General features: G+C 37.7%; 1 protein-coding gene and 1 pseudogene across 1 annotated transcript; one reads left to right on the top strand and one right to left on the bottom strand.

Annotated features, from left to right (window-relative positions):
- Window positions 1-2,526: 2,526 nt before the first annotated feature.
- Window positions 2,527-16,818, bottom strand: LOC113077189 (DNA-binding protein RFX7-like; annotated as a pseudogene).
- A 5,726-nt stretch (window positions 16,819-22,544) lies between these two features.
- LOC113077190 (secreted frizzled-related protein 2-like) lies at window positions 22,545-24,207 on the top strand. The gene is made up of 4 exons (XM_026249646.1): window positions 22,545-23,065; window positions 23,143-23,312; window positions 23,524-23,616; window positions 23,709-24,207. Exons 1-4 carry the CDS (start codon window positions 22,788-22,790, stop codon window positions 24,017-24,019), a joined length of 852 nt encoding a protein of 283 aa, XP_026105431.1. The 5' UTR covers window positions 22,545-22,787; the 3' UTR covers window positions 24,020-24,207.
- The last annotated feature ends 2,317 nt before the right edge of the window (window positions 24,208-26,524 follow it).

Below are 26,524 nucleotides of genomic sequence, written 5' to 3' on the forward strand. Positions count from 1 at the left end.
TTGTTAAGTGTTAGTGAGATCCCAGCATGCATTGCAGTCTTGCATGATATGACCTCATGACCTTGTGTCTGTTTTTCTTTTTGTGCTCCAGTGTCAATGTGAACCAACAGAGGACGCTCAAACACACTCCAGACTACACAAAATATTGTTAAAAAAAATGTTTATTGGCTTTTTAAACCACTTAAAAAAAAACTCACCTGTGAGTAATTTCCATTGGAAAAAACAAAAGAAAAAAAACAAAACATCGCTGAAACGCTTCTGCAATATTAACAAGCTACTGTCGACATAGAGCAGATAAACCAGCATATCAGAGGCTCAAATCTACAGATCAGAATTGACAAGACAGAATGAACATGTTTTCTACCAGACCGACCAGACGAATCTGCGGCGTCAAACCCTGTGTATCAAAAGAGGACTGGAGTCTAACAGTAAAATAAAAAAAACGGTAATTAATCAGTGCCTTAATAAATGCCAGAACATAAAAAATATTTACAGCTTTCTTCACATAGGCATTTTTTATATCTATATATATAAAAAGAAGAAAAGTGAAGATATATTCAAAACGAAAAACAAGAACAACATTCATAAACAGAACTTATTTTAACTTAGTAAACATCGTAGAAATGCATATAGCTTCCGAAGAACTACTTTTGTCCCCTCTCGTCCTGTTTTGATTGGCTAAAGGAGTGGTCACAACAAATACTACCATAGATAGTTTAACATACATGCGCACATACAGTCATTTTATAACATGGTAAAGCATGTTGGCTTATTTTTTTGTTTTATTCGCTGTCATTTTTTAAATCTCATATTTTCAGATTTCCTTCTCAGGTACGAGAAGTCGTACAACGCGGATCTCACTGAGATTAGAGCTCATTGCTACACAAGGCAATTATTAATTGTCGTTTTCGAGCATGAGTGAGTAATTCCTCTATTTATTGTCATTAGACGAACAACAACGCGGGCACCAATTGTTGTTTGTCGACGGAAAAAGTAACGCAACTTTTAGTGCAATAAGATGAACGTTTCCAAACCATTTCCAGTGTCTGCTCCTTTGATTCGTCTCTACACACAACATTTAGCTATGTCACGATTAAATTAACTTTATATTTAAGTCTTATCTAATTAATTTTATTCTTGATAAATCCATGCTATTCTATCCTCTCTTCATTCGCACATCACATCTGCGTACGCAGGAACCAATAAACTTTAAGAAAAATGGTACATTAGCAAGCTACAGACCCAACATTTACTAGCACATCACAGGAAGCCAGAAACGTAACAAGCGAAATATCGTGCTGGCTATGGACTCGTAATGATCAGCGTTTTCTTCTTAAGGGCACTCGAAACTACCTACAAATAATCACCATTAGCATCTTGATAAAATGGAAATCTCATGATGACAACTATGTCCTTTTTTTTACAAATGTCGCACTACTAGCCTAGAAATGTAGCCTTTTTGAACTTGTACAACATGCTCACCATCTATACATCCGCCATATACATAATATACACAAATGTGAAAACAGTCAAGATCCCTTTTTAGACGACAGGCGATTGAAGATGGAAACCTCATCGGATCGCAATCTCTTGTTCTTCCTCAGCTGCTCTTTGGTATGGAGTTAAGGCTGGAGAAACTACACAGGTTTGCCTGCTGATCTCGAGTTGGTAAGAATATCTAGCCCTCACCATACCATCATCACTACCAGTTTGAAATGATGTGCTAAAAAGCCTACGAAATGGCTAGCAACCATCTGAACATGGAGAACTGCTAATTCACGACAATGCACCAAGGTCGTTCTTTTAAGAAATTATTGAATTCAGAAGCCTTTAATGAGATGGAATAAGGCCTTAGACTCTTGAAATAAGGCAGACGAGTCTTATCTTTCCCATTTTTCTGGAATGAAACAAACCAAAAGTCTAATCCTTTCCCCAACAGTTTCGATTTAACAGTACAAGTATTATGGCCTTAAATACCTTTTTCCCCAAAAATGTGTAAAATCACTTTGACAAAAACAAATGACGGCTGATGAAATGTACAGTAAATGCAATTCTTTAAGTCAGCACCATGTAGCACCCTAAGACCTTTGCAGTTCACTGAACTGACTGATTTAAGATATGTAGATGTTATTTAACCTCTGCTGTACTTACGGTGCTTGGGAGCACTCTTTTGCAATCTTTTGGTCTCCTATTCAACTCACAAAGCCACATCATGGGATGCTTAGACAACTGTCTAGAAAGGGTGTTTCCCCAAAGTCAACAATTCGTCACTTTGGAATATTGCATTTTGGTTGAAATACAAGAGCAAATTGTGCATGCAGGTTCTCAATATCTACTATTGTTTTAGAGGAAGGAAAATATAGAAAAGAGGGATATGCTTGTGCACCATGTGATTTATCAGTTATACTGAATGTACTTTACTACCAGCAGGAACCAGAGGAAATATCTGACCGTCCACTATAAATGACTTCTTAATGTGGAGAAATGACTGGAATGATCCATGGAAATCACACAACAAGAATACAAACAAAACAACTGTAAAAAAATTCAGATATAGCACATGCCTGTAGGAGATTTACCTCAGGCTGGCACTTTAAAACTGGACAGTCCAATGCGTCCAGATTTTTGCTGCACAGATACATCATTCAATAGTTTTGTACATAAGGGATACACAACACGTCGCGATACAAAAAAAACACGTGGAACAGAAACCATAAATATAAACGACGACAACATCAACAGTAAAGGAACAGGAAATAATATTATCCCAACATTTCCACAGTTGGCTGGTCTTTATTCTCCAGCCAATCGAAACCAGCAGAATTCACAGTATCGCTGCAAATCTGCTGAAACAGAGGATCGTTCTTTAGTTCTTCCAGTGTGGCGTCTTCATATTGGTCCTGCTGCTGACTGGGGTCAAACAGCAAGTTGGGGTCCAAAGTGTTCAGGTCGTTAATGCTATTTGAAAGGTCAGAGTCAACCGGATATCACTGGAAAACTCAGAGGCGACAGCACTGAGTTCTGATGCTACTTGTCCAACAAGTTGCGAACTGGGGTTGAGGCTGTCCTCCCCCAAGAGATCCTTGACGGTAGTGTTGAAGTCTAGCTGCTCTTGCTGCTCCTGATCCACAACCTGCTGCGAAGTTTGGGGCAACAAGTGCTGCTGGCTAAGATCTGGGTCATCCCGTAACGGCTGTTGGTCCTGCAACTGCATTTGTTGGTCCTGGAGTTGCAACTGTGGTTCTGCAGTTGCAGCTGTTGGTCTTGGAGTTGTAACTGCTGAGCTGGAAGTTGCAGCTGTTGATTCTGGAGTTGTAGCTGTTGGTTTTGCAGCTCCAATTGCGGATCTGGAGCTGAAGCTGCTTCTTCCGGCTGCTGAAGTCCAGAGCCCGATTGTGCCTTGACTGTCACCACTGGAGAGGTGACTTGCTCCTCCCCCGTGCTTATGAGGTAACCCGTCTTCTGGAAGTCAAAGGGCGAAGGGCTTGAGTCCAGAGGCAGCTGCTGGTTCTGAGAGTTGGGGCCTCCGGAGAAGCCTTGTGTTGTCTCCAGGATTTGGGTTAAGTTCATCCGTGCGGTGTAATTGGCGGGCAGGTTATTTACACCTAGCCCTCGCACTGTATCATCTCCATCTGTGTCCATCTTGCTAAGGAGCACAGTGGTGATCTTGGCACTATTGCTTTGCTGCGCCTGGTGACTGACGGGCAGCAGCTCAGACTGCATCATGATGTTCAGTGGAACTGATTGGCTCCTCTGGGCTAAGCTGCTGGCACTGACAACAGACTGGTTGTTGGACAAAATGTTCAGGACCTCAGATGTCAGGGGGCAATTAAAGGGAGAAACAACAGACCTTGGGGTGGTAACTGTTTGAGCAGTGGTGCCACTAAGGTTACGCTGGCGAACTGCCGGGCTAACGCTGCGACATCTGAAGGTTCCCCCCGCAGATGCAGATGTGCTTCCTGTCCCCTTGCTGTCCAATGGAGCTGGGACCGCAAAACTTCTTGCTTGCTACTAAGGGTAGTTTGCTGTCCTTGTTGCACTGGAGAAACGGTTGTTAACCTTCCCAAGTTTCCGTCCTGATGCCTTGACTGACACTGGAGAGATTGACCTGGGATGGCAAAAGCGTGTGGTTTACGGAAATGGTCCTCGACCAGATCCTGGTAACTGGGCAGGATGCCAATGGTGGAGCTGGTGGATATAACAGGAGACCCTGCGGTGCTGTTGTACCTGTTGTTGATCCACTCCAGCTTGGCTTTATCTGGGTGGGTGGCCATTGGCCTTTGCATGGGTTTCACTGGACTGCTGGACACAACGCTACCATCGTGATATCCAGTTATACTAGAGTTTATAGGTGTGAACGCAAAGGGGTTGCGGCATTCGATGGGACTCGGAGGAACACTGCTGCTGCAGTTTGACAGTGGAGTACTAATGGGTGTATGGCGCCCACCTAAGATGCTATCCACTGGGGTAACAGGAGCCATTCGAGAACAAGGGCTTTCTCTGGTGAAGCTATGCCCCCCTGGTAGCATCTCAGAGGTAGGAGTTGGAGTAGGTGTTGGTGTCGGTGTGGGTGTCGGAGTTGGCGTGTGGATTGGAGTTGCGCTACTATGGGAGGAATGATAGAACTGTGTACTTGTTTGATGGGGCGACAGGATTGTTCCTTGGCCAACTGTGGATTGACCTTGTAGGGATATTCAACACAACTCAGGTAGGATTGCAAGCTGCTATTCAGCTTCATCTGTTCCTCCATCTGTACAAGCTCTTCTACAATACTGTCCTGGGTCATATCATCATCATTGAAGGGGAAAATAGTCCATGCTTGCTTGGGCTCTTGCAAAATCAACAATGTCCTGCTGAAGAGTGAGCTGACTGTTGGTCTCAGTTGCCTGGGCCATCAACGGTAACGGATTAGCTGCAATCTGCTTGTGTTCTACTTGCATCTGTTGCGAGTAGTCTTGCAGGGAACTCTTCAGCTCACTTACAGCAGATACCTCCTGAGAAACATCACTGCTGATTTGTTGGTGACTTGGGATTTGCTGCATTAAAGTTGTGCTATTACCAGAAGCTGTTTCATTCGGGCTAATATTGGCAACTTCATTCTCGATTTGTGAAGAGCTCTGAGGATTAACAGTCTGAGAAGTGTCCAGGGCTCCAATGGGGGTGTCAGAAAGAGCCAAGATTTGAGTCGGAAAAGAGCTACTCGGTTTTAGTGTAACTTTGCATGGAGCACTCTCTGGTCTTCCTGAGGTGCCAGGTCTCTGTATCTTCTTAGCTGCTATTACAATACCAGGCTTGGTATTGCTGCTAACATCCAAAGGTTGCTGGGAAATGAATACTCTTTTAACTGGAATTGCATGGGTTTCCAAAACAGATGCAGAGCGTTTTCGAGGGCTTTTTGGACCGAGGCCAGCATCTTTAGAAGAAGTGCTTGCTGTTGCCACAGCACAAATGGATGACAATTCGGCGTCTACATTCTGGCTAGTAACAGTTAAATACAAAGTTCTTTCTGGTTGATCGTTGTTGTTATTGCTGCTCGGGGCAAGAGCCCCCATGATTGTATTTGAAGGGGTTGTAGAGTCACTCTTGGCCCTTGCCACTCTCTCAGGCACCGGGGACGCCTTAATAAAAAAAGAGGGTTCACTGGAAGCCCTGAATTTAGTGGCTCTTTCGTTCTTTAGTCCTGTACTTGCCCCTGAAGCAGTGCTTTGTTTATCAACAGCAGTGGCTAAGTTTACTGTCATTCACAGCTTCAAAAGTCACTTTTACCTCATTGGTAACAGTGGACACTGATGGGGTTAGGGTTGTGGAGGTACGTCCAGCTTTCCCAGATGACTGAAGAGACATGACAGATGCCCCATTCTGAGCTTGATGGGTTTGGCTAGATTCTTCCAGAGAAGCTGTGCTACTGACACCCGCCGAAGCAGGTCGCAACGGGGTAGGAGTACTAATACTACTACTGCTACTGTTAGGCGCTAATGAAATTGCAGTCATCTTGACCACATTTACAGAGCTAACGTGGGGTGTGGGCATCACCGTCTTGATGGGACTGTTGGTTATGAGGAGCGTTGGGGGCGAGCGAAGGGCAATGGCGCTTGTGGCAGAAGGTTTAGGTAAAATCTGAGCATATCGGTGTCTAGCCAACCTGTCACCGACTGGGCTGGCAGGGATATTTTGGGGTGTTTTTGGAGACTGCTTAACAGGTTGTGTCACAACCTGGAAGTTAACAGGTACAACTTTTCCCTCTGCCGCCCCAACAGGACTTGGAGAGGTCATTAGTTGCCTGCTTCTCTGGACCTGCAAACAAAAGCACAATCTAAACCACTTGTCCATTGAGAAATGTCAAATCATGCATTCCCTGCTATCAACCAAAATCTCCTTACTGTGATAGGACTTGGAACAGCAGTGACCACGATGCCTATGGTGGGTTGAGGGGACAGTAGTGCAGGACTTCCAGAGGTCAGGCTGGATCCAGGTCCTGGTGTGCCCGCTTCTGCCCTTCTGGCCTGGGCATCAGTGGGCAAAGGAGAGGTGAGCTTCTGCTCCTGCTGTTTCTTCTGGATCTTCCGCTGCAGCTGCTGTTTGGCGTCTACAGAAGGCGAAGGGAGGGTCTTCACTTGGGGCTGGAATGAGTTGGCTTCACCAGTTGGCACAAAGGCAGAGGCAGGCGTAGGGGTTTTCATACCTGGTTTAGAAGTCAGAAACAATAAATGAACTTAGTTTGAATGCCACACAAGTAAACCAGTAGCTGCTAAAACCCACATTCTCATGCATCATCTAGATTTGTATGCAAGCATTTTTTGGTTTCTTGCCTGTTGGGGTTCCAGTCATAACAGTCAGAGCTGCCATAGACTTAGTGCCAATATAATGACTGTTGAGAAGAAAGCGTGCCAGTTCCTCCACGCTGTCAAACTGGCGACTCAAAACCTTCTGAGCCCATTCGCAGACCAGACCGCAAGCTGCCGAACGCATCTCATCCTCAGCACTGGGAGACTGTCCAGTCGACTCCAACAATTCACACTAAAGAAGAGGAGGGATAAGAGGGGATCTGGTTATCAAATCTGCACATAATGTTGTTGCAATAAGGGGCATATTAAATAAACTGTTATGAATCTCTTGTTTTTGATTTGACATGAACAGGATACTCACCCCATCTCCTGATTTGTGCAACTCCAAGTTAGGGAGTGACGGCATGTGCACAAATGCTTTTTTTCTCAGCCCGCTGTAGCAGTACGTAATGCATTGTAAAGGTGCACAACAATGCATACAAAATGTTTCAAATGCAAATTTTGTGTATTGCATTTTGCATTCTACATTATACAAACATATCAGATTTTTTCCATGCAAAAGGATATTTTGATTTCCCCCTCATGCCCAAACGGCGTGCCTTCATGTTCGGAAAAACGTTCTTCATGATCTTTCCAAAATCAGCTGCGCTTAAAGGATGGTAGCCCAGATTGTCGCAATAACTCCTGAAACACAGCATGAGAAACTGATGAGTACATGCGAACACAAACACCGTCCATTATCACAGCATTAAACCACTCACTTGTATTCATCGTACACCTCTTGTTTTGGCAGTGAGGTTTCCGGGTGCTCTTCCAAGTGATTTCGGATCCAGTTGAACGCATACATCTGTTGGGTTCGGCTCGATGACATGGAGTTCTGGTCACTATTGGGAAAACAGAGGGATGGGAAAAGGCTTGAAACAGGGATGGGGTAGCAGCAGAAAGCTGTGTGTACGTATGTTGGTCCTATATAATATATCATGTTACATATTACTTCAAAATTATTTTCCCTTTAATATAGTTAAAGTTGTAGTACCATATCGCAGGACTTGCAGAGCCCCTCTGATTTTCAGTTCTATTGGACATCATGTTGGGAAAGAGGGGTTGACATGATGGACAGATAAGGGGAAACAAATGATAAAATACAGGAAGCTTGGTATTGCAATGTCATAATTTACACAAAATATATTTTAATGGTGAAATTATTAGCTTGAATGAATCATGAATTAATTTGAAGCTGACAACAAATGCAAAATTAAACATTACAAAAAATATATATATACTTGCATATGCTTTGATCTTGTTTCATAAATGCATTTCATATATGCATGTTTCACTGAACGTAAACATGAATCAATCATAATTATCAGACTTATGAGTGTATTTGATATTGCAAAGCACATGAATCACAAATGGTCCATGAGGTGTTGAAATCATAAAAGGAGAGGAGGGGGATATGGAAAGGAAAAAGGTAGATAAAAAAATCATATGTACCTTTTGTCATTGCCACTACTGGGACCAGAAGGCAACTTAAGGTAGAGGTAGAGCTTTTCAATATCTGTAAACTTCTCAACATCTTGCTGTGTGAATGAACAATGCAAGGATTATAAGACAAGGACATTTCACACAAGTTTATTATTTTTTTTATAAAATCACAGCAGGTTAAACGTCACATGCAAGTATTACATGTAAATACAGTGTTAAAATCTGTGTTCAAATTCTATGAATAACCTAAATGTATATTTCCCCCAAAGATTCAGTCACACCATGTTTTTTAGAACAAATGTTTTTTCCAATAAAAGTTTATTTTGAGGGGTGAAAAAAAATATTTTGCTTGTTTTAGCAAGTTGGCAACTTGTTTAAATCATTAGATTTATAAAAATTCAACATGTTACAATGTTGTTTTATTAATCAGATATGGTCACACTAATTTCAGGGCAAGATTGACATTATTTTTACTTTAAAAAAACAAAAACCTAGCATGTGCAACATTCATTTATTATAGTAATTGTTCTTTTTTTATTTGTATGCCAAATTTGCAGTTTTAAAGTTTAAAAAATATTATTTTTATTTAAAAAAAATGTAATGACACATCAAGCATTTTAGGAAACAAGAGTTTTCCTAAGTGCTGCAAGATAATTATATTTTAATCATGATCTTAATTTTCCTTTTTGATTATTTAAGCATCATCTGTGATACTTGCTATAAACCCATGGACTGTTTTGTTTGTCAAAAACTGAAAAACCTTAATTAATGGATATAAATTTCACTGCTTAGGTTTAAAGTTTTTATAACGTAGAGAGATAAAATAAACTTCACACTTTCTTAATTTGTGCAATCATGTGAAATATAAAGCAAAATTATTTTGGTCATTAGTTTTACCCATGATCATTCAGCCTTAGTTTTTCCCCAATAGAAGTTTATATATTTGGTTGTGATGGAAATGACAAAAAAATGTATTCGTATCATGCACAATATCACACACTAAAATTCTATTAAAGGCCTTGATTTTTGGCCCCTGCAAGACTCCATGGCCCATGACATCACTGTCTTCTCCTGCATCCATTTCCGCAAGGTTGTGTATTGTACGGGGAGAGCCAGAGCTCCTCAAGTCGGCCAGGCACACGGTACACAGCGTGTCTCTTCACATGACCAGCAGCAAACCTGCAATGCTGCCCTGCTCTTAGCCAGTTGCCATGTAAACCCTGACAGTAAACATGCATGTCAATGCTGACACACTGGCAACACGTCGTTTCAGCACGGGCGTTTAATTGGCTGGTGAGAATGAATTCCTCTCACCTCGTCCTATTCTATTCGCCTCTTTGTTGCTAGGGGAAACCAGCGCTCATGAATGGGGTGAGACTTGACAGCCAATGAGAGTAAATAAAAAATAAAAGACAATTCACTGTTATTTCCTAAATGTACCAGGTAGCCGTCACAAATCCTTCCATCCAAAGCAAACAGCCCTGTTCTTATTCTGTGTTACTAAACACCTTCAGTAATGACTGTAAGCATCATTCTAATGCAATATGATGTATGGAATAGATATCTTGCGTCTGATTGGCTGTACAGCAGCAACAGGTGTTACTGGCCAATCACTGAACAACAAATCACAAAATGCTCTTTTTGACTGTGGTTATATTGTATATTGTACATTCTATTCTACCACACAATACTGTATTTTGTTCCACATTTATAATGCAACTCTAAACTTGGATGAGTTGTGTTTAAAGGTTGATTGTGTGTTGCTTTTACAAACAGCTAGTTGTACGAATTAACTGGTGAAAGAGTTATTTTGATTATGATTTAGCTACTAAGTGAACATTGGTGTTATCAATCATATTGCCATACCAGGCATTTTATAAAAGTAATATGCTGCTCTGCGTCATGTGTCCCAAACAAACACTCTTTAACCATGGTATAAAAAAAAGAAAAGAAAATCCAATCTATACAATTCCATTCCATTTCAATCTATATAACTGCATTCAATTCCATTCCAGTCTATTCTCCTTCATTGTATTCTATTTAACTCTATTCAAATCCATTCCATTCTATACAATCCCACTCAATTCTACTCCAATCATTATATTCTATTCCAATCTAGACAATTTCATTCCTTTACAGTTTATTTAATCCATTCTATTTCAATCCATTTAATTCCATTCTTATACAACTGCATTCCATTTCATTCTAATCTACTAAATTTCAATCTATTCAATTCAACTCCATTCCATTCTGTTATATTCCAGTCTATTCAAATCCATTCAATTCCACTCCAGCTAATTCCAATCATGTAATTTCCATTCCATTCTGGAATTCCATTCTATTACATATTCTATTACATACATATAAACATCACAACTCAGATGTCTCTATAAGGATCACTTACATCTGATAACAAACAACCACAAACTTTATTTTCCTACAATAACTGTTTTTATTAAATTTTAAACACTAAATAGACACAAAAACTACTATAACCTAGTACTTTACTAAACACTTGTACTTCTAAATATATATTTGTAATAACTGTGTTGGTCCATTAATATTCAATAAAAATAAAAAAAAATTATATATATATATATATTTATAAACTGCATTTTTAAGAATATAAGCATTCATTCAGTCATGGTTTGAAATGTTTTGAAATTCAAAGCAGAAGTGTGACATCATATCCTGTTACACCAATGATTGGCTTAAGTATCTGCAATCATTCTTTTGTCTTAAATCTAGTGTGACTGCAGCTTAAGGCTCTTGCACATGGAAGGTAAATGATTGCTGGGACCCTGCTGCCACCACAAGTGCTCCTATTTTCATCTTCCTGGTCACGGCCTCCGTGGATACAACTTTTTGTTACTGGAGTCATGGCACACATTTATATATGTCTGCTTTACATGATCCCACAAAAGCTATAACTGGCTATAAAAGCTATAATCAGTTTAAACTTGTGCAAAAACAGCTGCAACGAATGACTCCTTCATTTAAAGCCTTACAAGAAGCTAAATTACATGTATTTTGCTGAACTGTTTTGAGTATTAACTCTTGAACAATCTTACAAAAAATACTGTGGTGTTACTGCCATTGTACGGTTTATGCTAATAACACCGTACTTGAATATAAACTGTGGTACTGAATGATTACAATACACAAATACTATGACATGTATGTGATCATTCAAGGTAATTCACAGAATTACCACGGTACAGGTAAGCTAGGTGATATAGCAAATATTTATGAATATTACAAATATACAAGTTAATAAGGTAAACCTGCTGAGTTCAATTGATTTCTGTAAATCAGTTTAGCTGTTCTTGTGGCTTAAGTAATTAAACAAAACGTAGCAAAAATGTTAAACACACAAATAAAAGTATTCTACATAATGGCATTTATAAAATTACTACATATTGTTACACTAGTGCTTTTTTGTTGTTTTTTCTTTAAATATTAACCCTTTCAACTTTTAATGCAAAAATAATGTCATACATATTAAATATAGTCAAGAGAGTATTTTTAGTTGAATCATCCAGTATGTCCAAAAGTACATTTAAAAATATATTTAAAAAGTTATTAATGTTAAGATGTTAAAAAAATTTAATAGTTTGTTGAAAACATGTTGGTACTTTAAAATGTTAAAAACATGTTAGTACTTAAAATTGTAAAAAAAAAAAAGCTAGTATTTCAAAGTCATAAAAAAACTTTAATACTTTGTCATTACTTTCTAAATGTCGAAACCATGTCAGTACTTTTACATTTTAAATGTCGAAACCATGTCAGTACTTTTACATTATGTCGAAAACATGTCAGTACTTTTACATTTTAAATGTCGAAACCATGTCAGTACTTTTACATTATGTCGAAAACATGTCAGTACTTTTACATTTTAAATGTCGAAACCATGTCAGTACTTTTACATTATGTCGAAACCATGTCAGTACTTTTACATTTTAAATGTCGAAACCATGTCAGTACTTTTACATTATGTCGAAACCATGTCAGTACTTTTACATTATGTCGAAACCATGTCAGTACTTTTACATTTTAAATGTCGAAACCATGTCAGTACTTTTACATTTTAAATGTGAAAACATGTCAGTACTTTTACATTTTAAATGTCGAAAACATGTCAGTACTTTTACATTTTAAATGTCGAAACCATGTCAGTACTTTTACATTATGTCGAAAACATGTCAGTACTTTTACATTTTAAATGTCGAAACCATGTCAGTACTTTTACATTATGTCGAAACCATGTCAGTACTTTTACATTTTAAATGTCGAAACCATGTCAGTACTTTTACATTATGTCGAAACCATGTCAGTACTTTTACATTATGTCGAAACCATGTCAGTACTTTTACATTTTAAATGTCGAAACCATGTCAGTACTTTTACATTTTAAATGTGAAAACATGTCAGTACTTTTACATTTTAAATGTCGAAAACATGTCAGTACTTTGTTGAAAACATGTTAATATTAAAGAATTTGCATTAAGATGCACCACAAAAACGATCTCACAAAGATGTAAATAAAACAGATTAGTGGAGTACATTTGACATTTTTCAGTCTTTCTACATTTATATTTGACATTTAATTCAATGTGTTACTTGCAGCATATTCATAATAATTTATGAATGTTACAAGCAATTTTCGAGTGAAATACTAAGGAAGAACTATGACAACTACATCATATCAATTATTTCATAATAAATGACTATACAGGAACAGTAGGGCACTATGACACGATAACTCTAGGATGACAAATGCTGTAGAAAGCACTGTTTTGATGAAAGTAAGCAGCCTTCAGATGACACACACACAACTGCTGGAACTAAAAATAAATCCCACCATCAGACAGTAATGAATATCACTAACATATTCTTTACACAATCCGAATTGTTTTAAAATGAAGACATTCACTAAACGTGTCTTTAGAGAAAAATATTACCTTTCTTATTTTTAACTAAAATAGGGTGCTTTGAGCATTACTGAGTATTACACTAGGGCTGTACAATCAATCAAATTTCTAATCATGATCACAATCATGGATAATCATGCGTGCATAACAATACCATTCATATTTTAACTTCTTTATAATTTAAAGAAGAAACCAATCTGATGTATAGTTGACATTTGAGGCTTAATACCATAGATTAGTACAAAAAGTTTTTCAGTTAGTGTTTTCAGCTTGCAGTTGCATTAAACAATGGTATAAACATCATTCAATGTTAATTGTGACAATCGAAATTAATAGTTGCAATTACAATTTAATGGGAATAATTGACAATTTAGATTTTTGTCATAACTGTGCAGCCCTAGTACACATGTAATGTAGTATTGACTGTTTAATTCATACTGGAAGCCAGGGGGCGCTCTAGCGCAGAAACTCCACATGCATCGCAGAAGTAATAGACTTGATGACACTACAGGAAATCCCTAACATAGACAAAAGGTATCCTGTTATCGCTGTAGTTAGATACATTTTAACTGATGAAACCTGAAGACAATAAACATGATTGCACAAAATATATGGTTAATCTGTGATCTTTAAGCAATCTTGGGTACTTTTTAAGCACACAGAATATTTTAAATGCAATGCTAATTGACATAGCCTTTATCACTGTGTATAATACAAATAGAAGTTATTTCAAACAATCGATTTTGCTATTTAGTTAATTGGGATAAAAAGAATCTCAATAAATATCTTTGTTGGACAGCAGGTTTGTAAACAGGCTCATACACATGCAGAACTGTACTACTGTAGCACATTTATTCTGCACGTTCCCACACTGAACTGAGTCAACGACTAGGTTTTATCAATATTATCGTGGAAAGACTAAATATTATCGTGTAGAATTTTACCAGTATGTCAAAAATGATAAGATATCGCCCATCCCTAATTTATAGTCCAAATTATCTATACAATATATACAAAGAATGGAGGCACACTGCCTAAATGTCCATAATTAATAACATGAGAGACTTACCAATATACTCTCCACTTTTGATTGTACAGATTTGCTGTAAAACAAGAAAAAACTATTATTAGAGCAGTTGTGCTTCAAGTATGAATACAGTGGGGGGAAGACATGCGGTTAGTTTCCTGATAACAGGCAGGGCATTTCTTGGAGGTGGTTACGCTTGTTTAAGATAAAAGAATTTGTAGAAAAAGCACCGACTTAATGACATTCTTAATGACGGTGTCAAAGGTCGAGTCACTAACACTTTTGTTGTTTTTGGAGAAATTAAGCTTTTATGGACATTAAGTGCATCTAAAATCATTTTCATGTCTGATTTTTATAGGAAATAAGGTGTAAGTGGACTTCAGATGTCAAACATTCATGCAAGGCAGTTAGACTTCATCCCTGTGCAACTGAAATCATAACATTCAAGCAATGAAATCATGCATCCATTGCACCTCAAATCAGACATCTGAATGTCATGAAATTAGAATCAGACTTCGACAGTCACATCATGTACTGAGATCAGATATTTCTTGCATTTGAAAAAAAAGATAAGTCACGGAATGACGGCAGAAATCCATGCAATAAAATCAGACATCATATAATCAAAGCAATTAGAAATCAGACATAATCATATGCACTCAAATTAGATATGAATTGTCAATGCATGGCATATCTGATTTAAAATGCAAACAATGCATGCATGTCTGCTTAAATTTATTGCAATGATTCTATTGCTTGGATATGATGCCTGATTTTATTGCACAGGGACGTTGTCTGATTTTGTCTCATTGGTTTTCTGATGTCATTGCATGTAGGATGTCTGATGCCTTTGCATGGCATATCTTATGTCTAATCCTATATGATTAAGTCTGATTTCTAATTGCATTAAGACATCTGTTTTAATTGCTAAGACATTCTGATGTCACTGCATGAGATGTCTGATTTCATTGCATTTGGATGTATGATTTTAATTCATGGAGATGATATCTTATTTGATCTAACTGATTTACGGTGTCATTGCATGACATGTCAGATTTTAAATGCATTTTGTTCAATAATGAAATCAGAAAATCCATGAGATCAAATCAGACATCACCCCCATGCAATGAATTTACACCTCCATTGCAACTGAAATCAGACATTCAAATGCATTGAAATCATTACATGCATGCCATGGAATGAAATCAGACATCCTTTGCAAATACATCCTGTGCACACACACACAAAAAAAAATCCATGCTAGAAAATCAGGCATCGTATTGCAGAAATTAAATTATAAATCATACATAACGTAAACAAAGAAAAAAAGAAAAATCCACACATGACCCATGCTCTAAAAAACAGGCCTGAAGTCCATTTGACACCAGACCTCCTATGTAAACAATCAAACAAGGCATGCAATGAAATCATTTTTAGAAAAAATAATAATAATACTTGAACTCTGAATGAAAAGATTATTTGAAATCAGACACCCATTGGGTGACATTAGAAAATCCATGCAATAAAATCCAACAGTCTAATGCAATTATAAACTAGACATAATCACATGCACTGAAACCAGATATGCCATGCTAAGAAATCATACAATCACTGGAATGAAATCAGACATCCCCATGCACTGAAACCAGATATTATTTCTAAAGCAAACATCCAATGCAATAACAGAAAATCCATGTAATAAATTGATGCATCCAAATGCAATGGAAACAGGAACGGACTTTGAAACTGTCGCATCCAATGACATCACGTATCAGATGCATTTGAAATCAGATGTACCATGCAACGAAATCAGACATGCTAACGCAATCATAAAACAGCCATAACCACATGCACTGAAGCCAGATAATATGCCATGCAAAAAAACACAACACACAACAACCCATGCACTGAAATACAGGCCTGCTATCATCTGACATCCTAATGTAAACAATCAAACATCGCATGCAATGGAATCAGACCCATCCCGATCCGAGCGCAAGCCGTCATATGCACGCCAGGTGCTCGTCTCTCTCTCTCATGTGTGAAATGTGTGTTTAGGAGATGTGCAGGAGTGTTTGTGCGATCGGATCTCTCACCAGATTGAGTTCTTGATCTTGTTGTACTGCAGTGCCGTCGCCTCGGGGCTCTGCAGCGACGCTCCGGGAGCACCGGGCTGTTGTTGTTGATCATCAGCCATCACGGTGAGATTCATGCATGGGAGGAGGAGGATGAGGAAGAGGAAGAGGAGGACAGCTTCAGCATGTAGGCCTCATCTGAGCGCATAACGCCCGGAGCCGAGTTCAGACGAGCCTTTCACCGGGAGTACGGACCGAGCAGCACGGGCCCGGGGCTCGGGGTCCGACGCATAAACGGAGGCGGGCGAGAACGCAGCGGAAAAACACGGAGATTCTCGGTGCGGCAGACAGAAACAGCACAGCAGCCGCTACGGACCGAGCTGCAGGCGGAGACTGCGCATGCGCACGCGCACGGGAGCGCGCTCGAGGCTGAACCCTGGCTACACTTCAGAGAAAACACCGTGTTTGATTAGAATCGAACAAAACTGAATCAGAAACACAGTTAACAGTGTTTTTTTTTTTTTTTTTTTTTTTTTTTTTTTTTTACTATTATTATATTATTACTAGCCAATATTTTCTTGGGTTTAGATATTCCTCAGTGTAAATAAAAATGTATTTTCTTTGAAGTCATATTTTCACGTATTTATTTACATCAATCCACTCAAGTTTGAGACTTCGGTGGCCTACTGCATGTAAACAAAAAATGTGTTAATACTTTATGGTATCAGTAAAAAATAAATAATAAAAGCTGAAATCACCTAAACTGTGGGAACATTTGGGAGGAACACGGTTTAAAAAAAAATCATTAAAATCTAAAAATGTCCAAAGGTTACTGCTGGGATTTGGGTTTGAGGTAGTAATTATCATTAACCTAATTTAAAATAAGTGCTAAGAAAACAGTACCAGAGTGTATCATGGTATTCTTACAGTATCTACTGACATCACACAGAGGACTGTAGAAACACGTGTATTCTATTGTATAGAAATAGAGCCCAGTCAGAGTAGCGTCATGCTTTAATTCATTAATTTCTGGAAGGAATGAGAATGTGAGGGACTGAAGTGGAGTTTTTGAAGTTGTGGAAATTACACAGAACATATACAGAAATAGCATCAATATGGAGCATAACCTGATTAATTACTCGCTGATATGAGATGTTTATTAATGCATCGGCAGTGTAAATCATTTAAACATGCCGATGAAGCTTTAAATCTCCAAACTGAGTATGAATTTCAGCATAATAATTCTACACTGCCCTCTGCTGGTGACACAGAATAGAAACACACAGCACTGACCTCTAGCGTTAATAACTCTACACTGCCATCTGCTGGTGACACACGGTAATAAAACACAACGGTCGGTCTCTACCGCCCTCTGCTGGTGAGACACAATACAACAACACAAAAACATCTCTACACTGCCCCCTGCTGGCAGTAAAATGTTCTCTTATTTTATATTTATGCTTATACAGTATTTTTACCAATTTTATATTCAAAACAAGACACACACACACACATATATATATATATATATATATGTACAGCAATAAATCTGAAGGATTTCCTCTTTATATGGTCTTCAAACCATGAAAATAGTTTTAAATGCCAAAATATTTAGTGTTTTCTGTCAATGTCCCACAAAATATCTCAGAATCTCTTCTCAAGTCTTGTTTATTAAAGTTATAATTTGAATGAATGTGATTTTTAAGACCTGCATATATAAATGGTGTTTTATAATTTGAATGTGCACCCCATCCTTAAGCATCCCGGCATAGTGTTTCTTAAAGAAGATAGAAGTATTTCAGATTTAGGCTGTTTATGATCTGTCTGTGTTTGATGTGAATTATGGTCTGATGAAGGAGAGACGGGGTTCATCACACACACATACACACACACACACACACACACACACACACACACACACACACACACACTAGAGATTAGCATGGCATTCAGAACAGCATATTATCACATATACCATGTATACAGAGCACAGTATTGTACTTTTCTATATTAAAAGTATTGAAAATACAGATATGTTTGAAATAAAGCATTTAAAAAAACTAATACATTTTTTTAAAAGTATTTGGCAAAGCAATATTTCTATTTTAATTTAGTTTAAATGTAAGTACTGAAATAGTTAGAACTAAATAAACAAACACTTATAAAAACTTTAGACATATAACACAACAAAATTAACTAAAGTTAAAGTGAAAACAGAAGATTTAAAACCCTATATTTGAATATATATAACTAAACCTAAAAATATTAATTGAATAAAAAAAAACTGAAATCAGTAAATTCAACAATAAAAAAATTAAACATTTAAATGAAACCTAAACTTATTCAATTGAAAAATCTAATTGGCTTATACATTACTAAAACTGAAAATAAATTAAAGCTATATATATATATATATATATATATATATATATTAAAAACAATTTAAAAAAATAATTAAAAACCCACAACAAACTCAGTAAAACTAGTGAAAACAGAAATGATCATTATTCAAAATATTACCAAAAAGATTTCAATATTAAATCTATAATAGTATATTAGTGTTAACCTAAAATTTAATAAACTGCTTTCAGTTGAGAAAAAAAAACATCAACTGACATTAAAAATAAAATTGAAAAAAAAACAGAAATATTAGTTTAAAAACTTTGAAAATGACGAAATGTTGCCTTGCCAACTACTGACAACAACATGCTGAGATAAAAAATAAAGCAAAACAGAAATAAAAAACTAAAATTAGAGTGAAAAGTGAAAAGCAAAGCGAATCCAGCACTTTACTGAACACTGACTGACAGACGAGACATTTGTTTGACAAAACTGCATCCTCCAGAGATTGAGCTCCTGATCCAGACACAAGAAGCAGACGCAGTCTTCAGCTGGAGCTCAGCCAGTCCGTTAGCGCTCACATATTAACAATCCAAACACAGGAGAAAGAGACGTTAGAAAGAATAACACTCAGCGGGGGCTCATCAGCGGAGAGAGGGCTGAAGTATCCCATTGTTCTCCTAAATGGGTCTGTGTCTGTAATGGGCCAGTTAGGGCCCTCAGTAGCTGCCGTCTGTCCAGGGCAGTAAAGGGACTTCAGATGAAGACCGTCTTCAGTCATAAAGACAGTCCAGACTGACTTCTCATCTCAGGGGCTCCAGACCTTCACATTCACTGTCTGGAAACACTTCTGCTCTTCTGAGCATGTAAATGAAGTTCTGTGAGCCGGGTTTGATCCAATCACTCGTGTACACCTCTAGTGCATGATGCATTTAGGGACAAATCTGGATAAATATACAACATTTCAATCATCTTTAACTATGCACTATTCTAGTATTGTAAAGGGAGTTTTAAAAATGCATGCATGGTCAGAAAAACCCTGTTTCAAATCGTCCCATGTCATTTTATTTTTTATTTCAATTACGCATAGAATTAGACATTTGTGGGACTGGAAAAGTCATAAAAATTTATAAAATGTTTAGAAGTCAGAGAAAGATAGTTATTTCTAGTCATTCTTGCCTCTTAAATATTGAAATTGTTTAAAAAAAGGTATTAAATGGATCAAAAATAAAGTTAAATAAAACTATTATTTGTAATGAATGATTGGTCAAAAATGCAAGAGCGCTGATATCATGAGACCAAAAAAAACTAAAAAACACTAATAAAAATTAGTAAAATATTTAAAGTAAAGGAAATATAGTGAATTAGATTTTTCCCTAGTTATTCTCCAGTCTAATATAGTCAAGTTATTCATGTTTTTTTTTTTCATTCATTAAAATGATATTTTGAAATGAATAATTGGTCAAAAAGAGCAGGAACTATGACTTTATTGTGCAGATGTCTTCTTTTACAATTTCAACTATGAATAAAAAATCCTGGAGACTGTAGAAATAATAAAAACTACTGAAATAGACACAGAAATAAAGTGGAACTTATTTTCTCTTATCAGAAACACTGAAACGGCTAAAATAAAAAGTTTAAATGTTTATTTAAATGTAATTTCGAAATGGATATTTGACCAAAAAGTGCTAGAAGGAGAAATGCATAGTGCACGTATAAAGCTATAACACTCGATTCATTTAAAAATTAATTTCCACAACCAATAAAACACATTCAGAGAGTCTGAAACTGTCATTTCTGAGGCAGGACAAGTAATAAAGATTTACCCAAACCAGAAATATTGTTATTTCTAGTTCTAATTCTCATGATGAAATGATTAAAAGTGTATTCTATTTACCAAACCATGATATTACAGCGCGTGCACACTGGGATTGATGCCACAAGCATGCACTTTATTACACTTGAAGGAATGCATGTTAGAAAAAGCCTCCAAATACAGAAGTGGCCCGAGCCACAGACTGAGAGTCAGACTGCAGAAGTCAAGGGCTGTAAATGCAAATGTCCGAGCACTAATGTGAGATAATCCAGAGAAGTGAAGAGCGTCTGAGACATTAGAGGGACATCTGCAGCACGAGCGGGAGGATTTGAATATGAAAGCCTCCTGTCGAGTCAGATCAAAGGTGCACCGCAGCACAGGTCGACTGCAGACTCTCTCGCTCTCAGTGACCTGTCAGAGACGCCTGTCTCCACACAGACCAGACGTTCAGCTCACTGCAACACAAATCATCCGTGCATGTGGACGCTATGATGCATTTACACTGTTTGAGCTGCACATCACAGGAAAATACATCTCTGCATCAGACGTCAGTGGAACCACGTCATTATCAAACACTGACACTGTTAGAAGAGTGATGCATTAAAACCTTTAAAAAACTGCACTTGAAAATACTGATAACTGAAGCCAAATGACAGACAGACAAAAACAAGTATTTTAGTTTAGCGTAGATGTTAATTAAGAGTGCAAGTGCGGTTTTATATGGTGTTGCATTATTATGAAATGATTTGAGTATGTTAATGTACTTCAGAGTATATCACAAAAAAATTATTAAACAAAATTGTTTTTGAATTGACTTGATGTTGTATTCAGCCTGTATCTTGATTGAAAAAATTCACAATTATTATTGCACAAAAAAAAAAAAAAAAAAAAAAAAAAAAAATTAATAATATTTATATATATATATATATATATATATATATATATATATATATATATATATATATATATATAAAATAAATCAACACTTTAAATGCTATTATAATTATTTATTCAGTTCAGTTTTTTCACATGTAATGATCTGAAAGTATCAACAAATCATTTACTATAAACAAGATTGTGTTTGCACACTTTAGTTTTGATTAAATTATGTGCAAGTGCAACATCTGAAGTTTTAACTGATATTATCATTATTAATCATTCAGTTTTGTCATCAGAAATAATCTGAATGTATAAATCATGCACTAAAATATGACATAATACAGGAAGACAAGAAACATATTAACTGCCATTATTATTATTATTTATTTATTGGTCAGTTTAATAATTTCAACATATAAATGGATCGTGTACTGAAAACATTTCTTAAAAAGTATGTTTGCACAAATATTTTGTTTTTATTTAATATTTAGTTTTAGCATCTAAAGTGATCTGAATGTATAAATATTTGTGCAAAAAACATGTCACAAAAACAGTCTGCACAAATATTTTAGAGAGCGTTTTGCAGAAGATTTCAACCAACATATTGACTAATATTATTATTTATAATTCAGTTTTATAACAAATAACCAAAAAATATGATGCACTATAAATGTTTTAAAATGTATACATATTTTAGGCAGTGGTTTTGACTAAACTGCAGGAAACTGCAGCAGATTTTATGATATTATGTTCAGTTTTATCATCTAAATGTTTAAATTAATCATGCACCAAAAATGACACAAAAACCATGTTTGCACAAATAGTTAAAAGGTGTTTTTGATGAAATTTCAGCAGATTTCTACAAACATCTTGACTGATATTACAATTTACTGTTCAGTTTTATCATCTATTATTATATAAGCATGTAAAATAACCATGCACTAAAAAAAATGTGTTTGTGTTTGCACAAATACTTCAAAGGGTGTTTTTGACAAAACTGCATGCAGTTGCAACAGATCTCAACCAACATCTTGACTGAAATTACAGTTTACTGTTCAGTTTTATCATCTAAATGTTTAAATGAATCATGCACCAAAAATGTCTCCAGAGAGTGTTTCTGATGAAGTTGCAGCAGATCTCAGCCCACATCTTGACTGCTGTTCACTGTTCAGTTTGATCACGTGAAGTGATCTGGATGCATAAAGACAGCTAGAAGTGTCCTGTGAAATGAAGTCGGGTGGGTTTGTGGCCGTCAGCAGCTTAAGTGTATAGATCTCTTTGATAGTTTATTTAATGTCCCCCCTCGCTCCCCCCGTCTGGGCCCGTTATCTCCCGCTCGTCACTGTCTGCGTCCCACTAATGTGTCGTTGATAACATCTGTCCGCCTGTATATAAACCCTGAGCCGGCTCAGCTCCTGCATCTCTCAGCTCCTCACCTCAGTCAGGATCATGCATCTGTCTCACCTGCTGCTCCTGGCCGCTCTGCTGACCCCCGCCGGGGCCTTCGACCTGGGCCAGACCACACGCTGCGTCCCCGTCCCGCCGCAGATGAGCGTCTGCCAGGACGTGCCGTACTCAGAGATGCGTCTGCCGAACCTGCTGGGCCACAGCAGTCTGGAGGAAGCGGTTCCTCGCTCGGACGACTGGAGGACGCTGCTCCACACCGGCTGTCACCCACAGGCCCGGGCCTTCGTCTGCTCGCTCGTCGCCCCCGTCTGCCTCGACAGGTACGTGTGTTAACAATGCAGCAGAGTCAGATTGTGCGGAGGACTCTCTCTGAGCTCAGGTGTGTGTGCGTCCGCAGGTTCATCCAGCCGTGTCGGAGCGTGTGCATCGCTGTGAGGGAGAGCTGTGCTCCTGTGTTGGCCTGTCATGGACACGCCTGGCCCGAAGCCCTGGACTGTGACCGATTCCCCGCGCAGGACGACACGTGTCTGACGCCCCTGCCCAAACACATCAGCGCCTTCTCCAAAGGTGAAAACAGATTCATTACATCAAAACAATTGTTTTGTCATTGGTTGCATGCATAGCTAAGGACTTCATCTGTTCAACTCCAATGGGGAATTTCTCAATATTTAGATTGTGCAATCCTAATAAAACTCGGAAGCTAAATGCATTCAGCTTTCAGTCGTTCATAAATCCCGTGAATGCGTTGATTTAACGGTGCATGTTCTCGTGTGCACAGATTTCCCTCAGCCCGTGTGTCAGAGCTGTCCGTCTGTGGAGGAAGCCCCGTCTCTCAAAACCGTGCTGGACGCGCTCTGCCTCACCGACTTCGGTACGCGATTATTATTGTCTGTGCACATTATTTTCCAGATGGGGTTTAGTGACTTCTGGGACACGTTTGCTCACCGTGTTTTCTCTCTGTAGCCGTCAAAGCCAAGATCTCGCGACGCCGCCTGCCCTCCGCAGACCCGGAGCTGACGGTGGAAGGCCCGGTGGAGCTGATCCGGCGCGGTCCGCTGCTCCCGTACGACACCGTGAGCCTCATCCAGCGCTGGCTGCTCATCAACCTCCGCTGCGCGCTCCCGCTGGTGCGCCCCGGCCGCGCGCAGCTCTACCTGATCACGGGCACGATGCGCGCCTCCGGCTCCATCCAGCTGTCCAGTCTGTTCCCGTGGCTGAAGAAGGACCTGCACATCACCGCGGCCGCGCGCAAATGGAAACACCACAAGTGCTGAGATGATTACGACACAGTGACACACACACAGCTCTTGAGATGCACTCCGACTGTTGTACATAGAGATTACAGAATTGTAAAGAATATTATTTTCTATTCAGATGTACTTTGTAAAAGATGCAAGTGTATTTATGTCTGTTTTTCGTAGTTTTTTGTTGTGTGCTGTAAATAATAAATGTTTCTACTATATTATTGTGTTTAGGCATTCATATTTGGTAGGTTAGCTTTTTTTCTTATAAATAATAAAACAAATAATGGTGAGACAAATACCACATCACTACTTTACACTACTTACAGCATTTTTTAATGCTTTTTCACCAAGGTTGCAAAGACATTAAAAGCTGTGAAATATTATTCTTTCAAATAGCTGTCATCTGTGTAAAACGGAAAACCATGCAGACTATAACACACACATACATCATTTGCAATTATCATTATTTTTATTTATGTTTCATCAGTTAACATCTCGGAGTTTTCAAGGCTCTTATTTTGTAATTAAACCACATCTGCATCACTGATGTTAATATCAGGAAGATTGTGAGTTTTACTCTGTTAAAGTGTCATTTATTTCTGTGATGCACAGCTGCATTTTCAGCATCATTACTCTAAAAATATTAAATAAATTATAATTTAAAAAAATATTTTCTACAAATGAATATGATATAGAAACCATTAGACTATTTAGAAAATATATATATATAAAAAAATTAATTTTAAAGTTTTCCACATAAATATAACAGATGACAACAGACGCCTTGAAAAAATATTTTATAATATACAATAAATAATATACTATATATAATATATATTAGTAAGTTATATATACAGTATATGTGTGTGTGTGTGTTTATAGTGTATTGTGATGATACTCAAACAAACTCTTCAATAATATTTGATTCATTTTAGTGAATCGGTTCATTTGGACAGTTCATTTAAAAAAAAAACTGGTTAAAAAAGGATTTTTTTAATCAGATGTGATTGACTGCTATTAGGAATATGACTGAAGTAAGTCACATTTGAACCAGTATTAAGTAATGAAGCAGATTTCATGATTGAACTGTTGTCAGAATTCTGGAGTTGAATGTCTTTACAGTTTCACGTGTTTATGATCGGAGAAAATGGCATCCAAAGCGTGAATCAAACCGGCCTGATTGACTTCCTCTTGTTCCAGCCGCTCAGATGCATTATGGGCCCCGGGTGTCTCTTTGATTCAGAGCCTGGGTCTCCATTCAGTGTGTGAAGAGCCCAGAGGACGGATCCATTTAGGGACGACCTCGGCCTGAAAGAGGAGAGAGACCTTTCACAGCTGCTCTCTCAACCACAGGCTCTTTACACTCTCTCGCTCTTGACAAAGATCACATCAACTAATGTTTGAGTGACTCCACTTCATCAAGGACTAATTCTGCCTGTTTGGGAAAACCACGCAGACTACAACACACACACACACGTACATCATTTGCAATTATCATGTATTTTAGTAAGATGTTTCATCAGTAAACATGTCTGAGTTTTCAAGGCTCTTATTTTGTAATTGAATGCATTAAATTCTCCCGATGTTAAACACATCTGCATCACTGGTCTAGTGTGAGGGATTTGAGCGGTCCGTCACACTGTTATAACCGCATTGATGTGTGTTGTTCGTCTGATTAGTCACAAGATCATTTCTTGATCCATAACCCGAGTGTTAACACACATTACATATTCATCGTCCGCCGGCCTGCATGCTACCAGCGAGGCCAATGAAACTGCAAATTTGATTACATGTGCCCTTTGGCTCTGTGTCGAGGGGACAAAGAGAGCGGCTGTCTGCGGCGATTAGCATGCCCAGCATGAGGTGATGTTTCCCCCAAAAGACCGGCCCGGGTCCCCCCTGCGCTGGGACATGCCTGTTTACATCCAGCAGGTCTGACACACACCGAGCACAGGCACATCTGACCCAGAACACATATGCCAAAAAAACAAGTCTAATCTTTGGTGAGACAGTGAAACTCTGCAAACGCTTTAAAACCTTTTTCAGATTTTTTTGCAAACATTTTTTATGAGATATACATATTTTAATATTTGTAGATATAGAGTCTCTTTTGGCTTGTGACAAAAGTAAAGTAATGCTCACAGCTTTTTCCCTGTCATGTTGAACAAAAGCAGATTTTGGTTTTATGACACTTCTGCTTTGCAACAGAAAACTAATTTTTAAGTGAATTGTAAATTTAAATTTAATTTAATTTTTAATTTGGAAGACATATTTAAATATCCTTTTATCCTAAAATAATAATAATTTATGTAAGAGCATTACATTTACAGTTGAAATATAAAACATCACTATTTTTGACATCATGGTAAAGCTAATTAATGTTTATTTTTGAAGAAAATAATCTTAGTGATGCTAAATCTTAATCTCTTCATGTTTTACCCTGTTTTGCATTTTAAAAGGCCTGTTTTTTTTGTAATTCTCAATACTCATTAGATCATGCTTTAATACATAACATTTGTTAAAAAAAAAAAATCC

The sequence above is a fragment of the Carassius auratus genome, unplaced genomic scaffold (genome assembly GCF_003368295.1).
Source record: "Carassius auratus strain Wakin unplaced genomic scaffold, ASM336829v1 scaf_tig00021932, whole genome shotgun sequence".
Classification (NCBI taxonomy): Eukaryota; Metazoa; Chordata; class Actinopteri; order Cypriniformes; family Cyprinidae; genus Carassius; species Carassius auratus.